The following is a 26,323-nucleotide window of genomic DNA, read 5'->3' as shown; positions in this document are numbered from 1 at the left end:
CAAACATTAAAATTTGATATCAATGTTGATATATGTTCAAACATAAAAAGATGTTTTTCACTATACCAACTACATCAGCATGTATGACAACATATAACACCTTAGTTTGCATTTAAAGTGAGTGTGCAAGCGATACATTTATTTGGACTCACACTTAATAAACAATCAATTTTAACATTACAATCTAAGAAGTTATTCCGTGTTTCCCAAGTATCTGTATGTCGGACCAACAGGAACAACTGTCAAGTTGTGGGCAAAAGTCCATATTTCCATAAATTATGCCTGAAACGTGTGATCCAAATGTCCATAGTTGAATCACACCTCTTCATCAATTGTGCCTCGTCTTCTAGATACCCAGGAAACTTCAGCACTTTCGTAGAAGTCATGTTGTCATGACTCCGTTGTCCAATGCAGCAGGGTGTTTACTGACTTTCTCCCCAACTTCTGTTTCTCTGCACAACTGACTTATATAGAAAGATGAATACAAATGCCTTAGGGGAGTTTGTTTGTTGAAATCCTATGGGAATTAAAAAGACATAATGATCATAAGTATATTTAAAGGAAATTAACTTTAAATATCTTTAGTTTACAGTGCAAAGTGATTAAAAAAATAAAGACGTACCTCCTGAAAAAGAATAAATAACAGAAGTTGCCAAGCTCATTTTCCCATGTGCTCAAATGGCACACTGACCTGAGGAAGAAAGAATGTATGGCAAAATATTAGACAGTGAAAGAGAAGCTATATTTAAAAAAATACTAATACTAAGATGATCACAGCAGTGCAAATACAAATACAGCAGCACAGGTGTGCGTACCTGTGGGGGGGTGATGCGGATCTGGTCATGGCGCAGTGGGAGATCAGGGGACGCGTTGGCAGGAGCCCCCCGATGGAGACGCAGGCACACTCTCCTCTCTCGCTCAGCTCCTCGCCCTGCTCTGGGAGATGCATTCCCTGAGAAAGAACCCATCACACAATGCTGTAACCAGGACATAGCTCTACAAGTGAGACCCATACTGTAAGATCATCTACTTTAGAGATACTTTGTTTTAATATGAATTAACTCTTGTGTATATCACAGCTCACCAGACTGTGGAACCCGTGGGGCAGGAGCCGAGACAGCTGGATCTGGACCGTTGCGGACTCTGTTAGGTGCAGGAAGGTTCGGACCAGAGGGCAGCGCACGTGCAGCAGAGCCCTGAGGACCTCCGCCGGGCCTCTCATCTCTCTCCTCTCCCTCTCCTCCTCTTTGCTCTTTCTCCTTCTCTTCTGCTGTCCTGCTAGATCCCTAGAAGTAGCCATAGGCAAACATGGGCAATCAACAACAACTGCCTAAGGTAATAGTTATTTCCAAAGTAGAAGGCAAGGAGAATGACATACAAATTTCAGCATGTTCCAGTCAAAAACATAGTCATAAGAGAAACCCTGTCTGTGGAACAGATTTCTAAACAGCTGTCTCAGATAGGAGTAATCAGGTTTGTCATCAAATCGCAGTGAGCGGCAGAAGTTCATGTATGTGGAGAATTCAGCTGCAGAAAGAGGTCAAAGAAGAGAGTAATGATAATTAGAAGAATGACAGTAACAGGAGGAAATAGCCTCATGTGAACTCATACTTAAGAAAAGATATCACAGAGAAAGTAATGAAATCCGGTGGCAGGAAATCATGTAAAATTCAGTTGCTGTCCCTCTACTCACATGGATAGCCCTTGCAAAGCACTTCAATAGGGGTTGACATCTTCTTCTCACTAATCCGTTCATACTTCTGTCGTTTCGTGGCAGCTTTAAGACCCTGCCAAGGTAGCGAGCCCAAGTTAAAGTACATGAGTACGTAGCCAAGAGACTCCAGGTCATCCCGCCGAGACTGCTCTATGGGAACAGATAAGACATGCGGTGAACACAACAGCCCCAAGCAACAACCTATGTCTATAGTTCTGTATCCACTTCACACACTATTCCTGTCTTACCAATGCCCAGGTGTGTGTTAATGGAGGCGTAGCGGGCAGTGCCAGTCAGGTTTTTATTCTCCCGGTAGGGAATGTGCTGATGCGTGCGTGCATCACGGTACTTCTTGGCCAAGCCAAAGTCTATGATGTAGACAAGGTTGCCCTTTTTGCCAAGCCCCATCAAGAAGTTGTCAGGTTTGATGTCTCTGTGAATGAAGTTCTTTGAGTGGATGTACTCAATGCGGCTGATCTGCAGAGAGGAGATGAAGACCACTGACAGTATATAAGCAAGAAATAAAAAAGTCTTCAAAAGTATGTAGTTTAACACTATGCAAGGTAGTGTAAAGTGATCTGTACATTAAAATGATCCAAAACACTTCCTATGTTCTGAGCACTGAGAATATCCTATTACCATCTGGTCTGCAAGTAACAGCACAGTCTTAAGGCTGAATTTCCTTGAGCAGAAGTTGAACAAGTCTTCTAGACTTGGGCCCAGGAGCTCCATCACCATCACGTTGTAGTCACCCTCAGCACCACACCACTTGATTGATGGAATTCCCACTACAGACACAGATATAAAGATGAACTTAGATAAAGTCGTCATTTATAAAAGGAAATACAATTTCTTCTGTGTTTCCAGCGTCACCTCCTCCCTGCATCATCTTGTAGAATTTGCTTTCTATATGAAGCTGGGGATGTTTAGTCTTCACACTTTCTAGTTTGATGGCAACCTCCTCTCCTGATGTAATATTTGCACCTGCAGATATTGATGGGGAACACTCAGTCATATATAGACCTATTCAGTGAAGGAGAAGAGCAGGCATTTGTGTAGTCTGCCATCAAACACATATAAAAACGAGCTACTTACCGAGATAGATGTCCCCAAAAGAGCCACTTCCGATCTTCCGCCCAAGGCGGTATTTATTTCCAACACGCAGCTCCATGACTTTGTTTTAAAAGTTGCCTGGGAATGACCAAAACATTAGTGCCACACTGGGGAAACTGCCACATTCCTTATACAGATTTATTAGCAAGCAAACACACACTACAGCATGCGGAGCAGGATTACAAAACAGATTTGATCTTGGTGGTCTGTACACCATTCTGTACACAAACCACTAGCTGTGCCAACTGACATAAACCTGTCCCTTATTCTTTCGGTGGAACACATGAATTGCTAGCATGCACTGGGATCCATCCGGTACAATAAAGCATACCTGACTTTGATTGATGGTCAGTATTGATGGCAGGGCTTATAGCTAGCACTGAATAACTTGCAACGAGAATCACATGATCTGGTGTAGGCAAGACCAAAAACGCTATTATATATACACTTAATGCTCATGATTACCAAGCTAATTTTGCGTGATCGCGGCCGTGAACACGAAGGTTCCGATTAATAAAAACTACGTTCATCCATCGCTGGCATGCTTTCATAAATCGAGAAAGAGCAGCAGGCCACGGTGGAGAGGAAAACGACGGCTCGCGTCGGATTTGGTTGCAGCCGCACCCTGTAGAGATCATGACTCCGGAGCAACCGCATAGCGCGCTGTGGACACGGCTTTCATCCGCCAGCACAAGCATAAGAAACCATCATGTTACACACACACACACGTCCCGCTTTGACCTTATATGAGTCCCACCCTACCTGATCCGAGGGCGAGGACAAAGCGGCGCAGGCGGATGGCTTCGCGAGGCAGGACCCTGGACAGCGAAGGCAGCACGAGCCGTTTCACGAGTCTCATTCCAGACGCAGAGTTGAAAACGATGCTCTTTCGGTAGGAATTCCCAAATCCTCGATTTCTATCGCTCGGGCTGACCTACTTGCGTTAGCAAAGCTACCACCCTCCCCTTGTTTGTATCGCAGCGCACTTGTGACAGAAAATGATGTCATTCATAAACTACCGGAAGGACCCGGATCACTTCAAGGGGCCGCACGATGAAAACACTCGGCGCTGGAGAGGCCTGGAAAATTAAACTGATAAAAAAAAAAGTAGACCCACCGTTTACCAATCACTGATAACAATAATTTGCACTTACTTTGCAAAATAAAATACTTAATACTAAAGGCATACAAAACAGCTTACTATTTTTGTATAGTATTGAGTAGAAAAATTGGTGATGAAAGTAATGAGGATGAATTTAATTAATTACTAATAATTCACAGATTTCACTGCTCTGCACTGATGGTTATATACACACACCGATCAGCTATAACTAATGAAGCTGATTATCTCGTTACAAGGGCACTTGATGGGTGAGATAAACTATATTGCCAAAAATTTTGGGACAGCCCTACAGATCATTGAATTCAAGTGTTGTTTTTCAGGAGCTGGGCTTGGCCCCTAAGTTCCAGTGAAAGGAACTCTTAATGCTTCAGCATACCAAGACATTCTGGACAATTTCATGCTCCCAACTTTGTGGGAACAGTTTGGGGATGACCCCTTCCTGTTCCAACATGACTGTACACCAGTGCACAAAGCAAGGTCCATAAAGACATGGATGAGTGAGTTTGGTGTGGAGGAACTTGACTGGCCTGCACAGAGTCCTGATCTCAACCCGATAGAACACCTTTGGGATGAATTAGAGCAGAGACTGTGAGCTAGACCTTCCTGCCTAGCATCAGTACATGACCTCATAAATGCACTTCTAGTGGAATGGTCAAAAATTCCTTTAACACACTCCTAAACCTTGTGGAAAGCCTTCCCAGAAGAGCTGAAGCTGTTATAGATCCAAAGTGCAGGTCAACTCCATATAAAATTCATGTGCATGTAAAGGTAGACATCGCAGTTTTGGAATGGCTCGCAGTCTCCGCTCTAATTCATCGCAAAGGTGTTCTATCGGGTTGTGGTCAGGACTCTGTGAAGTTCCTTCACACCAAAATCACTCAAAATGTCTTGGTATGTTTGGTATTAAGAATTCCTTTCCACTGGAACTAATGGGGCAAGCCCAACCCCTGAATTCAATGATTTGGAGGGCTGTATATACTTATATTGTATACTATATACAATATAAGTATATATTAGGCAGCAAGTAAACAGTCAGTTCTTGAAATTGATGTGCTAGAAGCAGGAAAAATGGGCGAGGGTAAGGACCTGAACGACTAAGACAAGGGCCAAATTGTGGTGTTTAGACCACTGGGTCAGAACATCTCCAAATCAGCAGGTCTTATAGGGTGTTTCTGGTATGAAGTGCCTAACAAAAATGATACAAGGAAGGACAACCAGTCAACTGGAGACAGGGTCATGGGCACCCTAGGTTCATCGAGGATTCTAGGGATGACACAAGCCCATCTGGTCTGATCTCATAGGACAGCTACTTTAGAACAAATTGCAGAGAACGTTCATGCTGGCTATGACAGAAAGGTGTCAGAACAGAAAATGGGACTGTGTAGTTGTAGACTGGCCGGAGTGACCACGTCATGTGGATGACCGCATGTGTGTGCATCACTTAGCTGGGGAAAAAGTCAAGGATGCACACTGGGAAGAAGGCAAGTGAGCAGAAGCAGTGTGATGCTCTAGGAAACTTTGGGTCTTGTAATTAATGTGGATGTTAATTTGACACTTACCTTATACCAAAACATTGATGCAGACCAAGTACACCACTTCATGGAAACAGTGTACCCTAATGACAGGGGCCTCTTTCAGCAGGACAATGTGCTCTACCACACTGCAAAAATTGTTCAGAAACAGGATGTAGAAAATGGCAAAAAAGGGGTTGTAGGGGTTGCCTTTGCCTCCAAATTCCACAGATACCAATCAATCAGACACGAGCACCTCCTTTGGGAGGTGCTGGACAAAGTCTAATCCATGGAGCCCCAACTCACCACTTACATGACTTAAGAGATCTGCTGCTAATGTCTTGGTATGAGATACCACAGCACACCATCAGAAGTCTGCATAAGAGCTGGTTGTTTTAGTGGGACACAAGGGTGTGAGGATGTAAAGTTCATTAAATAAAAGCAATAAATAAATAGTTTTCAGTTCAACCTTTATTAATTGACTTGTTCTTTTTAAATTAACTTCCTTTTCTTTGTAAAATCAGAAAACAAACAACCTGAACAGGAGTGATAAAGCCTGCCTTAATTTAAAATGGTACACAACACAAAAATAAACAAATCGGTAACTTTTAAGTGTTCCTAAAACATCCATCCAGCTCAGCTTGGTACAATAGGTTTGGCATGTCTCTGTACGAATGCCTTCAGTTGGTTGTTTCTTCTTAGAAAAAAAAGAAAGAAAGAAAAAAAAAAGCTTTTCTCTTTAATATTATTGCAATTCAGACAATATATAAAACAAAAAAAAAATGCTGCTAAAACCACAACTTAAAAAATATTCATTAGTGCCAATGTTTTTGAACTTGCTGTCTACACTCACGCATACAGACATATCTGCATACACTTATCCAGCACACAGACCTGAAATAAGCTGTCACACAAACATTTAGTCGCCTCCCTAACCAGCATATATATTAGCAAACACAAGCCACGCTTCGTAATCTCTCAATGACACACATTCAGTGATGCCATACTAATGCTCCATGTCACCTTCTCCATTAAGGACTTCTCTCATGCACAAACAGGCCGAGAGGGCACGTTATACAGCTAATTAACATCAGAGTGATCATAGTCATCAGAACAACAAATTTGATTGAGCAAGAAAAAAAAAGAAAGAAAAGAAAACGAGGTCAGCATATTAAGGAAGAGAGAGACATCTCTGGATTCCACTGTTCCACATTTAAAACAAAGACAAGATACAGTCAGACATCAGAACTGCGTGGCTGGGTAAGTGTGTTTGACATTGCCAGTAAATAGGAGCTGTAACATTTTGAATCTTCCTCTATGTCAAGTGCTCAACATCACATAGAACATTGTATGATGCATATATATTTGTCCGTGTATTTTTTTTTTTTCCATTTTTATTACAGTGCATGCCTGAGTGATGCTGCCTCAGTATGCAAGTGTGATCTTATACAAACTCAAGAACTCATCCAGTTGAGTCTATGTCCATTAGTCCATCTTTTTGTTCAGTTCAAGTCTTGCTGTAAAAGTCTTCATTTAAGGATAAAAGGTGTATGAGGGATGTGTAGGCATGTGCGTCTGTGTAGATCAGTCAGCAGTTTTGCACTGCAATACTTACAAAAAACAAAAAAACAAAACAAAAAAAAAAGTGGCCGTGCCCCACACTCTGCATCTTCACGCTCCTGAGATTTTAGAATGGAGATTGGATTATGGAGAGCAGGGTATAGAGCACGGTCTTTGTGAAACTGATGTGTTTAACAGTGTGTACATCTGTAACCAGTGTTCTCTCTTATGCTATAATGCAAGTTGGAATTGGTAATAATTTGTGGGTCTCAGCATTGGAGTACATGAGAGTGTATATCTGTACCATATGACTGAGTGCTTGTTTTTATGAAATTTGTTTATATATTTCTGCTGGCAAACACATTTACTAATTTTACGTCTACAAACATACGCAAATTCTCCAGATTCCTGTGGTTGAGAGTGCTTTTACGCCTGCATTTACTTATTTGTGGATGTTCATTTGGGTGCTTTTCAGTATGCTCATGTCATAATGACGTGTGTGCTGCCAGTGTGTGTGTGTATTTGTGTGTATGTAAATGTGTCAGTCAGAGGGAGTCAGAGCCACCACCCAGCAAGTCTCCAGGTAGCAGAGCTGCAGGGCTGCTCATCTGGTGCCGATCCTCCAGAGCTGGCGATCCCCAAAGGCTGCTGCTCGAATACCCAGCAGGCATTGCAGCCCATAGCCCTTGCCTGCCTGGCTCCACGCCTGCCGCATTGCTGCTTGCTCCACTTCCACCAGCACCATTGCTCCACTGGGCAAAGATGTTCAGGCCTGGTGCCTGGACAGAGACCGGATCTGGGGAGCTACCGGTACCATCCAAACTCTGCCAACTAGAGCCTGCAGGCACAACTCCACCTCCATTGCCACCACCTCCTGTGGTAGCACTTCCTCCCCCTGCCCGTTCTCTCTCTCCAGAGCTACCAGTACTCACTGTGCCCACTGCACCTACGCTGGATGACCCTGCTGCTCCTGGCGGCCCGCCTCCACTGGTGCTTCCACCCTGGGAATGTGCAAAATAGCGAGCAACCTCATCCTCACTTACAAACTCTGCCAGGATTGTGGTGTTGCCCAGAACACACCTGGTAAAAAGAGTCAAAAGTTAGATTTTTGGACAGCAATAAAACAATACGATTAGTGAATCTCATGTTTAATGCACATATTACACTAAGCTAGAAGCTCACTCATTAAAAACAAATACTAACATGTGTAGTGCACTCTGAGCTTTGGCTGCTTCTTGGCGAGTACTGTAGCGAATCAGAGCACTGCCCTGGGTTAGACCAAGGTGAAAGGTCAACAGAGGACCATGCTGCATACAGATAGTGCGCAGGGTGGAACCATCAATCTAAACATGAAAAGAGAACTTCAGTCAAGATCATAAATTCTTTTGCTTTGTTAAATCTGAAAACTGTGGTATCCAATCTTATCTGGTGTAGGTGCAGGTTTTCATTCAACTGAGCCTGCGTCTACTGAAAGTCAAGATCAACTGATTAAACAGGTGGAATCAGGTCTGGCTCCTGCTTGATTGGTATGAAAACCTGCACAGACACAGGCCGTTTATGGATAAGATTGGACACCCCTGCTCTATGCAATATTTCTTCTTTCTTACTAACATACCTGAGGAGTTAGATTACTCAGCAACAGCCAACAACTACCCCTTGAGGCTCCGCCATCACTCCATGCTGACCCTGTTTAATAGACACAGACATACTGTCAATCAAACATACTGTCAAACAAAATATTAATGATTTTTTTTTTGCTTTACAGGCTGAGACAAAAATCAAAGCAATACCAGATCCATATCTGGTTTCTTGGCTTCCTCCAGATCCACCCCAACCCCTTCCCAATCGTGGTGCTCCTCCTCCTGCCCATGGGGACACAGAGGGCTGTTTCTGATTGGTCAGTCCAGGAGGTGGGCGGGGTAGCTGAGGTGCATTTCGATTCTTCCAAGGCTTGTTGTGTCCAATGGGCTCAGGAGGCCAGCTTGGCTTGTACTCTGCGTACTTAGCTGTTAAGACAGAGAAATGAGCTCTCTGTTCTTAGTGGGGAGAAGATTATTTTAAAAAAGATTGTGAAAAACAACTGTTACCTGAATTATGTGCATTGTTGAGGGGGCTGTCTGAGGCACTATAGGGCCAGGCACCAGGTGAAGGCAGCAAGGTGTTTAGGGAGGGGTTTGATTCTGTACAAAGTGGGTAAACATTTTTTAAATTTCTCTTTAAACATTAATTTTGTCTTTATTTTGAAGAAGAGCACTGGATTGTACTTGTGTGAGTGCAGCTACCTGTATTATCTCTTAGCAACTGGTGCTCAGTATCACTGAGGCTTGAGACTGCAGATGAATTCAGCATACTCCCAGGGGTCATGTAGGGGTCAGATTCAGGATCGACACTCTGTATTCCTTTCCATGGCACCCCTGGCTGGAATTCTAGACAAACATAGTAAAAGAGGCAGTAATCCTTATGCAAAAACATATACACCGATACAGACTTGAAATTGGAGCCTATTGGAACTTAGCTACAGTAATTAAACAGTCAGCTGGAAAATTATTGACACCCTTAGTAAAGATGGATTTTAAAAGGAACAAAATGTACTTGTAACGAACTCTGAAGGTATAGGAAAGAGGATATTGAATGAAAGCTTGAAATAACTCAGAGGTTCATTTTTATTCTTTACTTTTGCTTTTTAGTGCTTGTATTTTAAACACATGCGCACCGCTCTGTGTGCTTATGTCTCTCAGCTCTCGTCTCTCGCCCTCTTATTACGCCCGCAGCCAGCTCACTTCAACAGAGAGCAGCCATTAATGCAGTTCGGCACAGATGTCTGACCCTTTCCGCTCACTTCCCTCTGCTCCGCCCTCCATTCACAAACTTCCACAGCATTTGTAAATAATTAGTTTAATATAAACCTTTTTTTTCCCCCCTTTTGCCTCTCTAATCCTCCTCCTCACTGGGGAAAAACACACTTGCGTCCTCTTCCCTGCAGCAACATGTAACTATTTTTTAGAACCACTGCCTAATTTAGAAATGTCAGCACCTATCATTTCATTTGAATATTATTTTCCCCATATAAATTAAGGACTAAAGTAAACTTACTATAGTTACATTATATTCATAAGAATTTTGAGGCATGAAGTGGGATTGTAAAAAAAAAAATACACTTTTAAATGTTTACATAAAAACATATTTAACCTTTAAAACAAAATTTAAATTTAACCACTAAAACAAATTTATAACCCTTTTTACCAAACAAGCCAATCATTTTTGAGCTGACATTAGGTAATTATGTAACATCCTACATGGTTCCTAAAGTACTATTTACCTGGAGGCCAGCTGGATATTCCAGTCTTGGTTCCCATTTTGTTTCCAGGAGTTCTTTGCCAGTTGTCTGTGGACCCTTGGAGAGGGCCACCCAAACCTTCAGGGCCAAGTATATCGTACTGAGAATATGGGGAGCCTCCTCTCTTCAGGGGAGTAGCAATAGGGCCTAGGAAGAGCAGAAAACAACAAATATGTTTAAATAAATAAAAATAAAAAATATTAAAAAAATATAAATATAAAAAAAAATAAATACAATAGATCCTACCTGGGATTCACCAAGCACATAGAATAAACTCACCATTTTTGTGAAGTGCATCATCAGGAGAAGAGGGAGCTGGTGAGTGACCCTCCATCATCCATTTAAAGCGAGACTGCTGTCCCCCACTTTCTTTCAAACTTCCTGGACCACCAGCCATGGAGCCCAACTCCAGACCAGGCAGATTCACACCAGAACCAAACCCTGAGATTAATAACATGGAGGGTCAAGTGAGACAAACTGTTATTTAACTGAGAGAGAGAGAGAGAGAGAATAAAAGTTCACCTCAATGAAGAACACTCACCTGAATATGTAGGTGATGATTTTTGATGCAGGTCTGCCACTGAGCCTCCCATACCAGGGTGAGACAACGAATCAGACATGGGCATTTTTTGGCTACCACTACCAAGGTGAGACGGTGAAAGTTTAGAGCTTCCCCCTACACTGCCCACCTGTTGTTGCTGCTGCCTCTGCTGCTGAAGTACAGCCATGATTCTTGCAAGCTATTAAGTGGAAAATCACAAAATCAACTTTGTTTGGATATTTTAGTTTGTTAAAGCTGTCATAATAGGATTTTAGAGAAAGATTTAGATCAATACTAATCAATATTAGCAAAAGTTAATCCGTCTACATTGCATTCATTTGTCCACACCTGTTGGGGGTCTGCTTGCTGACGCACATTCTGAGGGAATTTTCGCTGGTTCGGTAAGAGCTGCTGCGGCTGCTGCTGTTGCTGCTGCTGAGGATGCTGTTGCAGGAGCAGCTGACACGCCTGTGATGAAGTGATTAAAAGAGCAAAACAACAATAAAATGCAAAACCGTAGGGTTATATTTCTAATCTCTTCAAGGAAAAGAAAAGATAGCCATAAATGGCGTCAATGGTACAATATTAGCGTAATGTATTATAATGAGCCCTGATACATGAGCTCTGACACTCACCAGCTGGAACTGGATGTGAGGGGGGTAGATGCTGCTGAGCATGGCGATGTGTTGTGGGGACAGCTGAGGAGGGAAAACTCCTCCACCTACTGCTCCAACACCACCACTAGGAGGAGGCATCTGCTTCAGCACAGAGCCTGGCACCTACACAACCACATTAACCAGTTAAACCAGCAACCTTTTCAAAAGCCACCGACAGGATTATATTATATTCTATTATAATTATATCACAGAATATTATAAACAATAATGCAGGACAATATTGAAATTGAATAATTATTGAATAATGGACCTGGTGCATGATAATACTAGAAACATTAACTTGATTAAAAAGAAAATCCGCCAATAAATGGATATAAATATACATCTTACACCGTAATCGTATTCATGAAGGACAAAAGGTTTAGGTAACAACAGCCTACTATGTTTAAATGTCTATCTCTGACTCACTACTGAACCTCTCAGGCATGGGGATCTCTGCTGTGTTTTGATCTGAGATTTCACAGTGCACATACTAAAGCTTGAAATATTTAATTTGGGGCACAAAATCTTCAGCAACCATCAATCTGCTTGACTGAAATGGCACAGAAGAAATTCATGGTTCTTAAGTGAGATGCACAATAGACTCAGCCGCATGCAGAAAGGAACAAGGCCAGAGGATGTCGTCGTGGTCAAGCTCACTGCTACACAGACGCAAGATCTATACAAGCAACATACCTTGTGAGGCTGAGCCAATTTAATTTACTTGTATCAACCTTATGCAACATTATAAATGTTGCCATGCTGCTGACGTTCAAAACTGTCATAGCCGTATATTTTCTATAAACTAAAATTTACAGATGTGGATGGCATGTTTGCCATGCATAGCCCATACTTTGTAGCTGACTATGACACTTCCTGTCCGAGCACTATAAATTATAACAGTGGTTGGCAGAAGGAAGTCTCAAACTCACATTTACTTTGCATTCAAGGCAAAAGTGTTATTTCAATTCCCTGCCTGTATCTTAAATCTATAACCCAGGCGATACTAATTGTTGTCTTGTAAAATTACTAATACTTGTTGCTAACACTACTTACTAATGTGCCCTGACTAGCCTGTTGCTAAGCTGCTCGCTATTGTCCACTGTTGCTGCACTGCAATTCCAATACAAAATGTTGCAAGAATATCTGAACAGTAGTACATACTATCTATAAAGCCAAAATGCTCTAAACACTGGCGGAATAAACATTCAGAATGCTATAATTCTGGTACACACTTTATTTATTTCTATGTATCTGAATCAGTATATACATAACACATCGGTTCATCTTTAATAACAACTAAATCTAAACTGTATGCATGACAGAACAGGAAACGTTCATGATTCTAGCAAATATAAAAGAATCAGAAACTCTCTGAATGGCAACAGAGACAGTAAATGGATATATTGCTGAAATAAGCATGCTAGTTAAGAGCAACCAACGAAAAGAGCAAAACAACAAAAATCAGAGTAACATACCTGAGGTGACAGGAACTGATGAGGCACTTGCGCTCGCACAGTTGGGTTAATGGGGGACATTCCTGGCTGATGCCTGGGCTGTGCCATTCCACCACCACTCCCAAATATATGACCACCCATCTGCAGAGAGAATGCCACAAAAAAGGGTATATATGAGCACAAAATGTATGTCCTGAATGCAAAAAGACTAGGGAATAAAGTGCTTACCAAAATAGGTAACAAACATCAGAGTATAGGAAGGAGAACATAGGAGTAGTTTTGGGGTGATATTTAGATTTGGGTAATGAAGAATTTGTGATTAAATGGGCCTGGGGTAATGCAGTAAGATTGAGATGGGCTAAGAGAGATATAGTGGCACAGCCTTACTTGTCTAGGGGGATTGGGGTGGTTGTAGAGGGGAGAGGGCTTGAAGACAGTGGGCGGAGAATATGGAGAGCAAGGCCCCTCCTCCCCAAGGCACCCATCCTGATTGGTGAAAGGCAAGGTCTGCTGATCACAGTGAGAGCAAAGCAGACAGGGCCAAATGCAGGATTTGATAAAGAGGAAATAGGCGTAACAAAGAGGGACAGGTATGTGAAGTCAAGTAATTTGAAAGAGGATAACACATAGGACACACAGGGCACAGAGTTAACAATCGGAAATGGTAAGCAAGAGATTTCTGAAAAAATAGTGACAAGTTACCTTGTCGTAATAAGGCCCAGTTTCAGCAGGCCCCACCTCTTTGGAACCAGGTGAACGGAAGACTACTCCTCCTCCGCCTCCACGCCCTCCTTTGCGCATCTCTCCATTGTAGTCACTTAAACCCATACCTCGTTTATCTCCATCAATCTTTTTATCTTGAGGAGGGCCAGGAGCCAGATCCAGAGGACGGCCACTGGGCTCCTCTCCCTATACCACAACCAACGGCATTAACTTTTTGATTCACACTATACCACTGAAGTAGTATTACATGTTAATTCATATTAACATATTTATGAGTTAATCATGCTATACTAACCATCAGCCCCATGTTTGAGAACTGTCTGGTCATTGGGTTTATCCAAGAGTCGCCACCTTTTACTGAACCCTGAAAGTGATAAATCATAAGAGTCATAAGTTCTTATACAAGTCGGTACAATAACAAGTAGGAAATTTAAAATTATCTTTAGTGTACCTTATTAGGCTTCTTGCCTCCCCAGCCCCCAGAGTTGTATGAAGAGCTACTGCCTTGTGATCCAGCACTGTTCCACACAACACCGCCCTCATCCTCTTCCTCCCAGCTAGAGTGACGGGAGGCACTGACAGAGCCTTCTCTCTCACCCCAGCCTTCTTGCATAGACTTTGAACCTATAGAAACAAACATATCTACTAAGATCGCTGGCTGGGAAAATTAGGCCTTTTAATTGTGAACTATGAGCCTTTTCCATGCCAGACTACTTTATGTATCATTGCATATTTCACTGCATGTTGTACTGTGTATTTGCTCATAGTCAGAATGTGAATTGCATTAAAATTTGAATGCAGGAGTGCAGCTTCCTCACCAGACTTGATTGGGTTGGGGGGATTTCCCCAACCTGACGCGTTCCCAGAATCCTCTGGATCACCCCAGCTTGTGGACGTCTCAGTCGGCTTCCCCCAAGCTGCTGTGCCATTATCGACACATGGACTAGAGGGAGAGCTGCTTCTGCCCCATCCGGACTGAGCTAGTAATCAGAGGTAGATACATGGACATCATCAGATATTGCATTATTTGTTGATAATATTTAGATATTACAGCCGATATATTACAGACTATTAAACTACTTACTGAATTTGTGAAGAGTATCAGAATGTGCAAATCAGGTAAGTAAAACTAAAACTATGCTCGTTTCACATACACAGTGCTTCCTTAACTGGTTAATAGCTTTACATGCCTAGCACAATTTAACTGTGGCTACCATTTTAACAACTATCAAATTCCATTCTTACCCACTGTAGGGGCCTTATTGGAAGAATGTGAGAGGTTCATGTCCCTGTTCCCAAGGCTTGTAGGCACTCTTCCTGGCATAGGTGGAGGTCCCTGCTGCTGAGTCTGCATTGGTTGTGTCTGTCCAGATGAGCCATTGTTCTTGTCCCAATAATTGACATAGTTGTAGTTATTGGGATCACCCCAGGCAGATGTTCCATCATCTATTTCCTTTTTCCTACTTATAGACTGTGGAGAAGGCTCCTCCCAGCCACTTGGCTCTGAACTGCTCCCAGGGGCACTGGATATTTGGGGTATAGGCCCTGAGGTCCACCCTGAACTTTGGCTCGGAGCTGAAGGACCTCCTTGTCTTCCCCAGCCCCCTTGCATGGCCCCTGTGTCCAGTGACTGTGACTGCTGGGGCTGTGATTGTTGCTGCTGCTGTGCCTGACCTTTCATAGAGGTCGACTGGCTGTTTGGCATCTGTGAAGTGTGTACATTCCCACCCCAACCCGAGTGAGCCTTGCTACCCAGGTCCCCCCCACCTCCAACTCCAGCTGTGTCAGTACCTCCTGCTCCCCAAGCTTTCCTTGGTGTGCCTTCATCCCAGCTTCCCCAAGTACCTACTTCTGAGTCTACACGTGTACCTCCATTATCCTTCCCATCTCCCCAGTTCCCAGTGCTTGCTTTGGTCTCCCGCTCCCCCCATTCACTACCACTTCGCTGGCCCCAGTTCCCCCCATCCCCTCTACCCATTTCATTCCAACCTCCAGTCCCTTTCTCATCCTTAATTTTACCCCACTCTTCACCACCTCCTACTTGAGTACCCTGTTGTCTAACATCTCCCCAACCACTTGATCCACCCCCTGTTACCTTATCTCTCCAATCTGGACCCTCACTGCCCCAACCTCTCCCTTGGCTTTCAGATGGACTTAACTCTCCCCAGCCTCCTGAAGACTTGTTCTGTCCCCCTGCTAACTGACTCGCTGCATTACCCGATTGTGAAACACCTGGGGTTTGGATACTGTTAGCAGCTGGCTGTGGACCTCGATTAGGCAGAGAGGAACTACTGCTGCTGCTGCTACTACTGTTATCCCAGCCTTCACCAGGTGAGACAGATTGGGGTGTAAGGACTGGATTGGAGTTCAGGTTGGGGTTCTGAGGTTGACCAGGATGTAGAGATGAGGAAGATGGGGCAGTGGTTGAAGTGACAGTAGAGTATGGTGGAACATGGCTTGAAGCAGCAGATCTGGCTCCACCTGCTGTGCCTCCATCTCCTTCCAAATCCCATGCCACATTCTGTCGGATCTGTGTCTGCCCCCATCCTGAGTTGGACAGCACTCTAGGATCCAGGTCAGGCCGGTTGAGCAGATTCTGTAAGGCCACTTCAGCATTGGGAGGCTGATGAGAGCGGTGGTGGCCATGGTGCTGATTGCCATTTCTTGAGTTTCCCCCACCACTGGAGGATGAGGTACCTCCTCTGGTTCCCTGTCCTCCCCACTCATTGGAGTCTCCTGTTCCTCCATCTGCAGACCCTTTCTGATTGTCCCAAGCTCTTGTCATAGTTGAAGTTGTGGAGGAAGAAACTGAAGGGTTTCCAGCACTTCCACCACTGGTGCTGCTGTTACTGCTTGAGCCATCTTCATTTCCTCCACCTGGATTGCCAACACTACTTGAATTGCCCCATTCACCAACTCCTCCATTCCATGCTCCCTGAGTTCCAGTGCCCCATGTACTCCCACCCACAGGCCCTCCTCTGTCATCCTGTCCACTGAACCCCCATGAGTTCCCCCCATCAGCAGAGACAGAACTACCCCCAGCTCCACCCTCCCATGCATCAGTTCTTGAGGCACCCGTTTTGGAATTTGCAGGAAAAGGCTGAGTTCTCCAAGCAGATGAAGATGCGGAAGACGAAGAAGAAGATGCAGAAAGATCCCCTCCCCCAGTACTTCCACAGTCTCCATCACCCCCATCCATCACTGCTGTGTTTTTTGGTCCTGCTCCTGGCTCCAGTGATGTACCACCCCATTCTCTACAGGATGGCTCTATGTCTCTATATTGCATTTGGTGAAGTTGGTGCTGATGAGAGGCTTGATTCACAGAAATAGAGTTGTTGGCAGACAATGATGTTGAGCTTTGGAGAGGAGTGGAGCCACCCTCTGTTGCAGCTGCCCCAGCCCCATCTGGTACCAGGGCTGGCCAGGCAGAGGGGTTGGCATTAGGGTTAAAGTTGGCACCTGGAAACCCACAGTTGACACCAATGGAGCACTCAGTCCCTGATAGAGGGGAGGCTTTGGATACGGAGGGCAATGATCCTGCTGCTACTGAATTTACACCGGTGGCTCCCTGGGAACCCCAAACAACACTACTAGGCTGCATACATTCATTGGTTGAACAGGAGGATGAAGGTGGGGAGGGGCTACCAGAACTGACACTTTTCCCACCTTCATTTACTCCTCCCACAACTTTCGGTTGTTGCCTTTCACCCCATGAGGCACTACAGTTTGGCATTCCATTGCCATCTGCACCTCCTGAAACAACTTTTTCTCCTGTTCTGGCTCCATCCCCAGCAGCAATACTAGGCCATTCCTCCAGGTCTGACCCATCCACTATCACCTTCTCCCTGCCCTGAGAGAGGGGTTGGCTACCAGAGCTCACCCCCCACATGGAATTTGCATAATTTGTAGTAGTAGAAGAAGCAGCGATTGATGAGGAGGATGATGTGTGGGGCAGAGAGGAAGCAGCTGGACCTCCAGAACCCAAGCTGGAATCTGTAAAAATTTAAGAATAACAGCAGTCAATAACCACTTAAATTCTTAAAAAAAAAAAAAAAAAAAAAAAAAAAAAAAGGCCATGAAATTTCTGTTGTACACAAGTGTTCATACATGCAATACCAAGAGTAGTAAATATGTATACTCGAACAATAACAAACTTGGACACATACAACATATAAAGTAAACACCACCTTTATCTTCCTATTAAACAAAAGAATATATGAAGCCTAGGACTCATTTTGGGAGGTCTACACCACCAGATCTTATTTCAATTCCAGCCTTTATACCAGTGTTGTATAAAGTACCCAAAAGCCATACTTGAGTAAAAGTACAGGTATTTTGTTAGAAAATGACTCAAGTAAAAGTTAAAGTCAACCATTATTATTCTACTTGAGTAAAAGTCTTAAAGTATCTGAAATAAACTGTACTTAAGTATCAAAAGTAGTATTTTCATGAATTTATTCAAGTATGGAAAGTAAAAGTAGAAGTAAATTAATAAAAAAGCAACACTGTAATTTGGAGAATTATGAATTTTATTCTGTATTGCTTTCGTTCTTCTCAATAAGTGCACCACCAAAAAAATAAGACTTGCATGAAAGAAAGAAGAGGCCTTTAGAACTGCATTGTAATGAACTGTACAGTATCAGTGTTTCCATACATATGCGCTTGTAACTAAGGCCATGTCCACACGTAGCCGGGCATTTTTAAGAAGGGAGATTTTTCTCTGCGTGTTTGACCTTTCGTCCACATGCTAATGCAATTTGAGGTCTTTGAAAACGGAGCTTTTGGAAAACTCCTTCCAAAGTGAAGATTTTCCAAAACTCACCATTTTCAGTGGTGTTGTGTGGACAGAGGAAACGGAGATTTTGACGAATTGACGTCATTGTCTGTGTGCCGGTCTACTTGATTTGACGTCAGCTTTGTTAATGAAGATATTTTGTGCAATAGCAGACTTAAGTAACAGGGCGTTTTGTGTTTTCATGTGGACAAAGATATTTTTAACACGTAGGTCGTGTGGACAGAATAAAAAAAAAAATGAAGTTGAAAAATCTTTTTTAAAAATACCCAGCCACATGTGGATATAGCCTAAAGTCATTACTAACCACAAACTTCCTTTACCACAAATTTGGACGCAGGTTTTTTTTGTAGTAAGTAACGAAAATGCCGAACAGAAAATGTATCAGAGTAAAAATATAGAAATTGTTTAAAAAAAGTAGTGAAGTAAAAGTTGACAAATATTAAAACTGAAGTAAAGTACAAAAACTCTCAAAAAATACTTAAGTACTGTAACGAAGTAATTTTACTTCGTTACATTACACCATTGCTTTATACCTTGCATTTATTTAATAAACATACTTGTTCTGAAAAACCAAATCAAAGACTGGTACCTGAGGCAGCGGCCACTGTTGCATTGGGGCTGTCTCCCCCACTGTTGCCTCCTCCCAGCAGCATGGAGGACAATGGTGGCTGGCCCCTCTTCAGTAGCACTTTGTGGTCCTGCTGGCAACGGAATCGAGGGGGCACTTCACGGGGCATGTAGCGCTGTGGGGCCTGGGCACTGGGGGAGGGCTGTCCGTTGGCCACCGCCGACCGCTTAGCATTGTTCCCACCCTGAGGGGGGGCAACAGCAGCCGGGGTGGCAGTGGAGGTTGTTGTAGAAGAGATAGGGCCAGGGCTGGGGGAGACCGAGCTGGGGACGGCAGGAGATTGGGTAGATGGGGTCTTGGTCAGTTCTGGCACTGTCATAGGAAGATCATTGACATTAAGGGGAATTAGAGAAAGCCACATTTAAGATAACCTAGAAGATAAATAAGATAAATACAGGACAACACACAAGACCTAAAATGATGTAACAGTGAAGCAACATAGCCAGTATTATTTAAATTAAAAACTAAATAAATAACTAAAAAACATGAGGAATATATAATGCACAAATAATAAAAATTAAAGCCTTATGGACAGACACACTTTAGTGACAAAACAACACAAGACAAATTTAAACTGTTGTGAAACAGAAAATTACCTTTGTTTTTTTGCTCAACCACCTGAAATGTAAAAAGCATAATGTCAACAAAGTTATCTGGCAACACGGTCATATTTAAACTAAAAAAAAACAAAAAAAACAACAACTTTAAGATCCACAATTATTTTAGTTATATTTATATATGTAGTTAGCTATCAAATGATTAGCTATATATGCAGTATAGCTGATGTGTCAAAGCTTGTTGTATAAACAGACGTTTATACAACATTTATGGAAGCAGTCTCAAGTGTCCGCACTTTGTAACAGAGGATTTTATACATTACAGGAACTCCGTTAGAGGACAAAATCCACTGGCTTAAACAAAGAGGGGGGAAAAACAGGATGGTGATAGCGCAAATGTAAGAATTAATATAACAAACGCTAACATGAACTTTTCTTATGGATGTTCTACAACATTTAATGTAACTATAAACAATAAATAAATAAACGTCTTTATTTTTTTGCTGTGATATAAGCAGAATAAGACGCTTTATACCGTTCAGTTATAGAGGGGAAAAAATCCTCTGCATCAACCCTATAACACAAACCTATAACAAATTTATTATTTTCATACAACCATGCAGTCTGATGTGTTAAACAAGTAGGGAATAAGAGTACTGAACTGGTTGGGTATACGACAGAAACAAAAACCAATGAGGACAGTGGAAATCTCAGAACATCAGTCATTTTGGCTCAGTCATTTGGGGGCAGTGGTAGCTCAAGTAGTTAAGGCTCTGGGCTGTGACCAGAAGATCGGGGATCAAGCCCCAGCACTGCCAAGCTGCCACTGTTGGGCCCTTGAGCAAGGCCCTCAACTCACCCTGCTCCAGGGGTACTGCAGGGCTGACCCTGCGCTGTGACCCCAACCCTCAAGGATGGGATATGTAAAGAAAAAATTTCGCTGTGCAAAGACAACTTAACTAATAGATGTATTGCAGTTAGATGATTCTCAACAAAAATCCGGTGCCACCCACCAACCTGTACCTCAAAATACCTGCCGATTATCTACGGCACCTATCGCAATCTTTACCTTCTGTGAGGTTTCCCTTTTCCTTTTATCTTCTTTCTTCCTTTTCTTGTCTTCCATGAACTGCTGTTCCCTTTTCAGACGCTCCTTTCTAATAAAATTTAAAAAAAGAAAGAAGAAGAAGAAAAGTATTGGTCAATGGTCAACTCCACTACACAGTTTTTAGTAAATAAAACTTTACACTCAAACATTGAATTTAGGAACCGAAAGCCCAAACTTTTTGAATACTTAAACCATAAACCATTGTTTCAATAGCGCCTAAATTGAAAGAAGCGTGTTGACTAATAATTCTTGACATTCGCACACACTCCATTCACTCACCCGCCCATTTCCTTATGAACATTTCTGTGCAACAGATAGTGCGCAGCTTCAGCTAAACAACACCACCATATTTGGCGAAATTCTAAAACTTATAAAAGCCAAAACGTGTTATCTAGTTAACGTCTGAAATCTGCCCTAAAACACTAGACTGGAAACAAACTAAATGAGCTTGGCAACTATCAAGTGTGCTCACGTCCAATACTAGCTAATTCACTCGAGGCCTATTGAAGCAGGAATCTCAACTTAATTTACGACGGTAAGAAAATAAAGGCTCAGGCTACTCTGAGAAATCTGCACCGGGTGACAAATCAAATGAAGCAGCTAGCTAGCCAGCCATCTACCTAAATATAAATAAGCAACACTCCCGCTAGCTTGCTAGTTAGCCGGCTAGCCAAATATTTACGGTTCGCTGTCAAACAAACGCGCCGTGTTTTTGATCAACGTTTTTATCATCCCGGGGGTGAAATAAACGCCAAACACATATAATGTGCAAACGACTTGCTCATAACCGGCGTTATAGTGTGAGCTGGAAAGCTCGATAAATCACCGAAGCTGGAAAACCGACTAACTTGCATTAGCTTGGCTAGCTAAATACGCTAACGCTGGATAGACTAGCTCTCTTCTTACCGTCGATTCTAAGAGGCTTGTATAAACATGTTTAATTATGCATCAGTCTCTGGTTATTTAAATGCACACAATTACGGCTGGTCTAAGCAACAACAAGCTGAAAAGAACCACTTACCCCAGGAATTACATGAAAATGTAGCTAGGCAGCTAGCTACTGCTAAAGTGCTTCAGTGCGAAATTGTAAATTTTGAGGCATTCGAGGCGACTTGAAATCCAACAGACTCCATTAAAAGTACCCAGCGACGCGGCTAATCGTGGAAACGAGTCCTCCACAGTGCTGTTTGTAACTATGCAATGCGATAATGTAAACGGAGAAAAGACCAAACTGGTTTTAAAGCGCTGAAAAGTCAGTTGGTTGACGGTCGGCCATTTTACTGCTCGGGTATGAATTGTGTGAACGGCGGTGCTCTGTCGGAAGGGGGGGTTAGCGAAGGGAAAATTTTGACCTTCAGTATTAAAAGTCCACTCACCGATTGCTATTGACCAAAATTGACCTGCACTCCTGGGTTTTTTTTCTCTCTCTCTCTCTCTCTCTCCTTTATTTACAGATTATATACATACAGACTGAATCGAGCAAATCCCTTCACAGTGAAATTGACAACAGGTAACATGTTCTTCATGCATACCTTCCCTATTCACACAGTGACGTCATGTTTCCAAGTTCATTCACTACGATAAAAAAGCTTGTGTGTGTGTGTGGGGAAAAATATAATAAAATAAATTCAGGAGTATCTGTCTGTCTTTCGAGCTGTCTCTAAAAGAATTGTTCACTTTTCTTGTAAATGTTCACACGCAAGCAGAGCATTGTTTGAGTGTCTGTATGACTGACTGTATGTGATTTTTTTTATTGCTTGTTATTAAGTTTGCTTACAGTACGTTATATATCAGGCACAATGACCACGCCCCTACAGTGCGTCACCAAACACGCCCCACCTATATATATATAGATATAGTGTATAAGCGTAGATAGGCGGGGCCACAACATGCACGCACACACACACACACACACACATACACACACACACACACACGCACGCGCGCGCGCGAGCGGATAGGCTCATCTCATGGGCGTGATACGAACTGATCTATTAACGTAAGAGTATTTAAAACAATCTTCTGTGATTTTGTTTTGCAATTTTCATAATAGTACGCATTGAGAACAAATGCATTATCACTATTTTGGAAAAATCAAAAACTGGAATAGGGAATACAGGGATATAACCCATTGCTTATTGTTGCTGTAGCTGGTGATGATGGAAACTGTATATCATTTTTTCGAGGCATGGAGACTGTAAATAAGTATACAAGAATAATGTGTCATTAATCAGTTATGTTTTTTAGCCCAGCATTTAGGTTGTTGTTGTTGTTTAAATCTTGTTGATGCTTGTAACGTGTAATAAAACCGACACCCTCGAGCTTGTTTTGCGATTGTGTGTGAGGTTAGTAAATCAAGGTTGCTAAAATAAATGTGAACAAAGCCAAAAATGGTTTCAGAATCTGCCTGATTTTGATCATCATAACCAGGCAATAGATTATTTCGCCTTGTTCTATGTTAGGATGTCAGTGGTTTGGTTGTATTGTATTGTAAAAGTTGGAGCAATACAAAGGAAATGCTGAATTTATTTTCATTATCACATTCAGCTGTATAGAGCTGTAAAATAATAATTGAATTCTTTTATTTTTTAATTATATGTACCGTGTTGTACAAGTTGTAACATAAATGATTTAAGGAATCAGGCTGATTGTGGTGGTTGTCATTATCAGGTAAGTAACTTGAAACAGAGATGGCTTCATGCAAAAGAGGAGAGAAGAGGAGAAAAGACAGAAGTGCATCAAAAATGGAGGAAACCGAAGACTCAACTGAAAAGAAAGGAAGGACAAGACAACAGAAAAAATACATTGGTGCTCATGTCTCCATAGCGGGTAAGACACATAGTGTACATTTCTAATATAATTGCAGTGAAACTAGTGGAATATAATAAACACCTTGTATTTTGAAGGAGGGATATGGAAAGCCGTTGAAGCAAGCGTAGAGATGGGGGGCCACAGTTTTGGATTATTTTTGGGTTCCCAACGCTCTTGGCAAAGACCTGCACTTGATCAGACCGCTGCAGCAAAATTCCAGCAGGCTTGTACTCAACATGGCTTTAACCCAACACACATTCTGCCTCATGGATCTTACCTGATGAATTGTGGCTCTCCCAAGGAAGGTCTGTCCCCCAGATAAACATGCTGTACTCTCAGCTGATAGAAAACAAGCATATGTTATAGGGACATTATAAAGGGGGGGCATTATATTTAATATAAAAGTTGAAAAATGCACAAATCTAAATGGGAAATTAAATTTCTGGCACTAATAAACTGTGTAATTACGGCGCTGTTTTCTGTGTTGCTGTGCACTTTTTCACAACTCAGATGTGCTTAGTAAGAGCCAAGCCATGCTGGTTGATGAACTCAGTCGCTGCAGTGTTTTGGGTCTCACTCTGTTCAACTTCCACCCCGGGGCCTCCATTGACTCCAGCAAAGAGCAGTGTATTGAGAGGATCGCCGAAGCTATAAACCATGCTCACCAACAAATACCTGCAGTCTGTACTGGTAAACTAAATTATTCATGATCCAAAATAATTAATTTTTTATGATAAATTGTCCCATATACACATAAAGTTTATTAACTTGTATTACTTCCCTAAACATTCCTTCATTATCTATTCTGCAATCTCTCACTAGTTCTCGAAAATATGAGTGGACAGGGAACCACTGTCGGTGGACAGTTTAGTGAACTAAAGAGCATAATTGACCGTGTGCGAGATAAGACACGTGTTGGAGTATGTCTAGACACATGCCATGCTTTTGCAGCAGGTGAGGAGAGAAGTATTTTTTTACTCTAGTAAGATTCATTTTAGTTAAATGTCTTAGTAAAATATAAAATGCAGCAGCATAATACCTATAAGACACATTGTTTTAATCAATCCCATGGCACACATTAGCAATATACATTATATTGTTCATATGTTGTGGGGAAACTCTACTTGTCCTTGCAGGTTATGACATTTCTGCAGCAGGAGGAGTGAAGGCTGTGCTTGACGAATTTGACCAAGTGGTTGGACTGCACTACCTGAGAGCAGTTCATCTCAATGACTCAAAAGGTGACTTGAAATATCAGTACCTTTGTCAGTTTTTAGGAATTAACTAGTTGTCTAGTTATTCATTCTAAATACACTCTTCATATATGTAGCTAAACTATTTTCTGTTCCTTTCATATTGCCTAACAGGTAAATTGGGCTGCCATTTGGATCGCCACGAGGACATCGGCCGTGGACAGATTGGCATCTCTGCTTTCCGAAACATTGTGAACGACCCTCGACTTGACAACATCCCTCTCATTCTTGAGACACCTGGCCGGTAATTATTAATAACATCAGCAGCCCAACATTATCACGGAAAACGGTAGTCATTACTTGGTATTTGTGTAATTTGTATTTGTCTCCTGTGTCCACAGCCCAGGTTTTGAATATGATGATCAAATAAAGCTCCTGTATTCTTTATGTGAGGACTAGAATGCATGGGCCCCTCATCATTAGACAACTATAAACATTACGTGTTCTTTTTGATTCTACACAAATGTTGTACATTTCATATGAGCATAAAATAAACATAAATTGCATTTAAATAATCTGATAATCTGTTATCTGTAAAGGGTAGTGTTTGCACATCTGGAATTTAACAGTTTAGTCAGCAGAGGGAGCTGGAAACAAGGCAAGCATGATACAGTAGGTTGAAACCCCAGCAGTAAATCTTAAAATAGGTCTGCTAAAGCAATTCCGCTTTCACATTCTACTTTCATATGTTTTAAAGAATTGACTTAATCACTGCCTGTCTGTTTTCCCAGCCCTGAGAATTGTGAGAGTGATTCAGTGATATTCTTCCCCTTTTCCCGTTCAACATAATGCTTGCCCTTTTCGTTTACTATTAGTGGGAAATACCCTGTTTTTCATTTTCTTTTTCTATCCCTGGCCAAGCTGCCGAGTCTCCAGCTCATTTTAAAGTTGTTCACATAGAGAAAGCAACTCGCCAGACCACATGGACACCGCTGGTCTGCAATAAACACCATTCCTGTCATTGCTCCAAGTGCTAGAACAATCACAGCTCAGTCCATGCAGAGCTGGTATGGCATATCGCTTTGACAGCTAATTAAAAGCCATTAAGTGTTACTGGACAGTTTAGGTTGCTGACTGAAGTTGCAGTTGTTCTTAAGGGCACTGTGGAGGATGGGGATATGTGTGAATTTGACCGGAAGGGAAAGGTGCCTTGGTTAGGAATTTTTCTCCAATTCAGTGCCAGCCTACAGGAAATGCCAGTCAGACAAAAATCTGTTCTAACAACTTCTGTGTCTGGTTTGAATCACTGGGCTAGACAAAGACTGTAGAGCTACAAAAAAAAACAGTTTGGCTTGGCTTTATTTACCCAAGGGCAGATATGTAGAAAGGCAGAAAGAAATGTGAAGAAACACTGATCTAACTCAGTCTTTGGAGATACATATCTACATCAGTGTGGGTACAAGTTCTTCTCTGACTGTGATGGATTCCAAAAGGGA

At 42.2% G+C, this 26,323-nt stretch overlaps 3 protein-coding genes across 9 annotated transcripts; 1 reads left to right on the top strand and 2 right to left on the bottom strand.

The window, feature by feature from the left end:
- Positions 1-118: 118 nt before the first annotated feature.
- Positions 119-3,848, bottom strand: csnk1e (casein kinase 1, epsilon). Of its 2 annotated transcripts, none has more exons than XM_058405997.1 (11): positions 3,590-3,848; positions 2,810-2,905; positions 2,588-2,698; positions 2,354-2,502; positions 1,963-2,191; positions 1,694-1,864; positions 1,379-1,527; positions 1,085-1,286; positions 816-952; positions 623-691; positions 119-517 (listed from the first exon to the last, which is right to left on the bottom strand). In XM_058405997.1, the coding sequence occupies exons 2-10, from the start codon at positions 2,883-2,885 to the stop codon at positions 659-661; spliced, it is 1,257 nt and encodes a 418-aa protein (XP_058261980.1). In that variant the 5' UTR covers positions 2,886-2,905; positions 3,590-3,848; the 3' UTR covers positions 119-517; positions 623-658. The 2 variants fall into 2 exon arrangements, with proteins under 2 accessions (XP_058261980.1, XP_058261981.1); XM_058405998.1 differs by lacking the exon at positions 3,590-3,848 and adding an exon at positions 3,159-3,528.
- A 2,066-nt stretch (positions 3,849-5,914) lies between these two features.
- tnrc6ba (trinucleotide repeat containing adaptor 6Ba) lies at positions 5,915-22,341 on the bottom strand. 5 transcript variants are annotated; one of them, XM_058405993.1, is made up of 22 exons: positions 22,200-22,341; positions 20,785-20,872; positions 19,755-19,776; positions 19,120-19,470; positions 14,981-17,728; positions 14,554-14,715; positions 14,187-14,359; positions 14,031-14,099; positions 13,715-13,921; positions 13,400-13,522; positions 13,034-13,153; positions 11,535-11,678; positions 11,248-11,367; positions 10,900-11,098; positions 10,638-10,799; positions 10,341-10,505; positions 9,304-9,447; positions 9,109-9,201; positions 8,812-9,027; positions 8,637-8,707; positions 8,225-8,364; positions 5,915-8,101 (listed from the first exon to the last, which is right to left on the bottom strand). In XM_058405993.1, the coding sequence occupies exons 2-22, from the start codon at positions 20,839-20,841 to the stop codon at positions 7,567-7,569; spliced, it is 6,021 nt and encodes a 2,006-aa protein (XP_058261976.1). In that variant the 5' UTR covers positions 20,842-20,872; positions 22,200-22,341; the 3' UTR covers positions 5,915-7,566. The 5 variants fall into 5 exon arrangements, with proteins under 5 accessions (XP_058261976.1, XP_058261975.1, XP_058261977.1 ...); XM_058405992.1 differs by lacking the exon at positions 22,200-22,341 and adding an exon at positions 21,845-22,132; XM_058405994.1 differs by lacking the exon at positions 22,200-22,341 and adding an exon at positions 21,845-22,132 and having other exon boundaries at positions 13,400-13,519.
- Positions 21,109-25,396, top strand: si:ch211-141o9.10 (probable endonuclease 4). Of its 2 annotated transcripts, XM_058405999.1 has the most exons (9): positions 21,109-21,358; positions 22,278-22,333; positions 23,494-23,652; positions 23,730-23,939; positions 24,145-24,324; positions 24,457-24,588; positions 24,771-24,875; positions 25,002-25,131; positions 25,229-25,396. In XM_058405999.1, the coding sequence occupies exons 3-9, from the start codon at positions 23,514-23,516 to the stop codon at positions 25,284-25,286; spliced, it is 954 nt and encodes a 317-aa protein (XP_058261982.1). In that variant the 5' UTR covers positions 21,109-21,358; positions 22,278-22,333; positions 23,494-23,513; the 3' UTR covers positions 25,287-25,396. The 2 variants fall into 2 exon arrangements, with proteins under 2 accessions (XP_058261982.1, XP_058261983.1); XM_058406000.1 differs by lacking the exons at positions 21,109-21,358; positions 22,278-22,333 and adding an exon at positions 22,699-22,822.
- The last annotated feature ends 927 nt before the right edge of the window (positions 25,397-26,323 follow it).

The sequence above is a fragment of the Hemibagrus wyckioides genome, linkage group LG13 (genome assembly GCF_019097595.1).
Source record: "Hemibagrus wyckioides isolate EC202008001 linkage group LG13, SWU_Hwy_1.0, whole genome shotgun sequence".
NCBI classification, from domain to species: domain Eukaryota; kingdom Metazoa; phylum Chordata; class Actinopteri; order Siluriformes; family Bagridae; genus Hemibagrus; species Hemibagrus wyckioides.
Note: the sequence above shows the minus strand (reverse complement) of the source record. Positions and strands in the feature narration are given on the sequence as shown.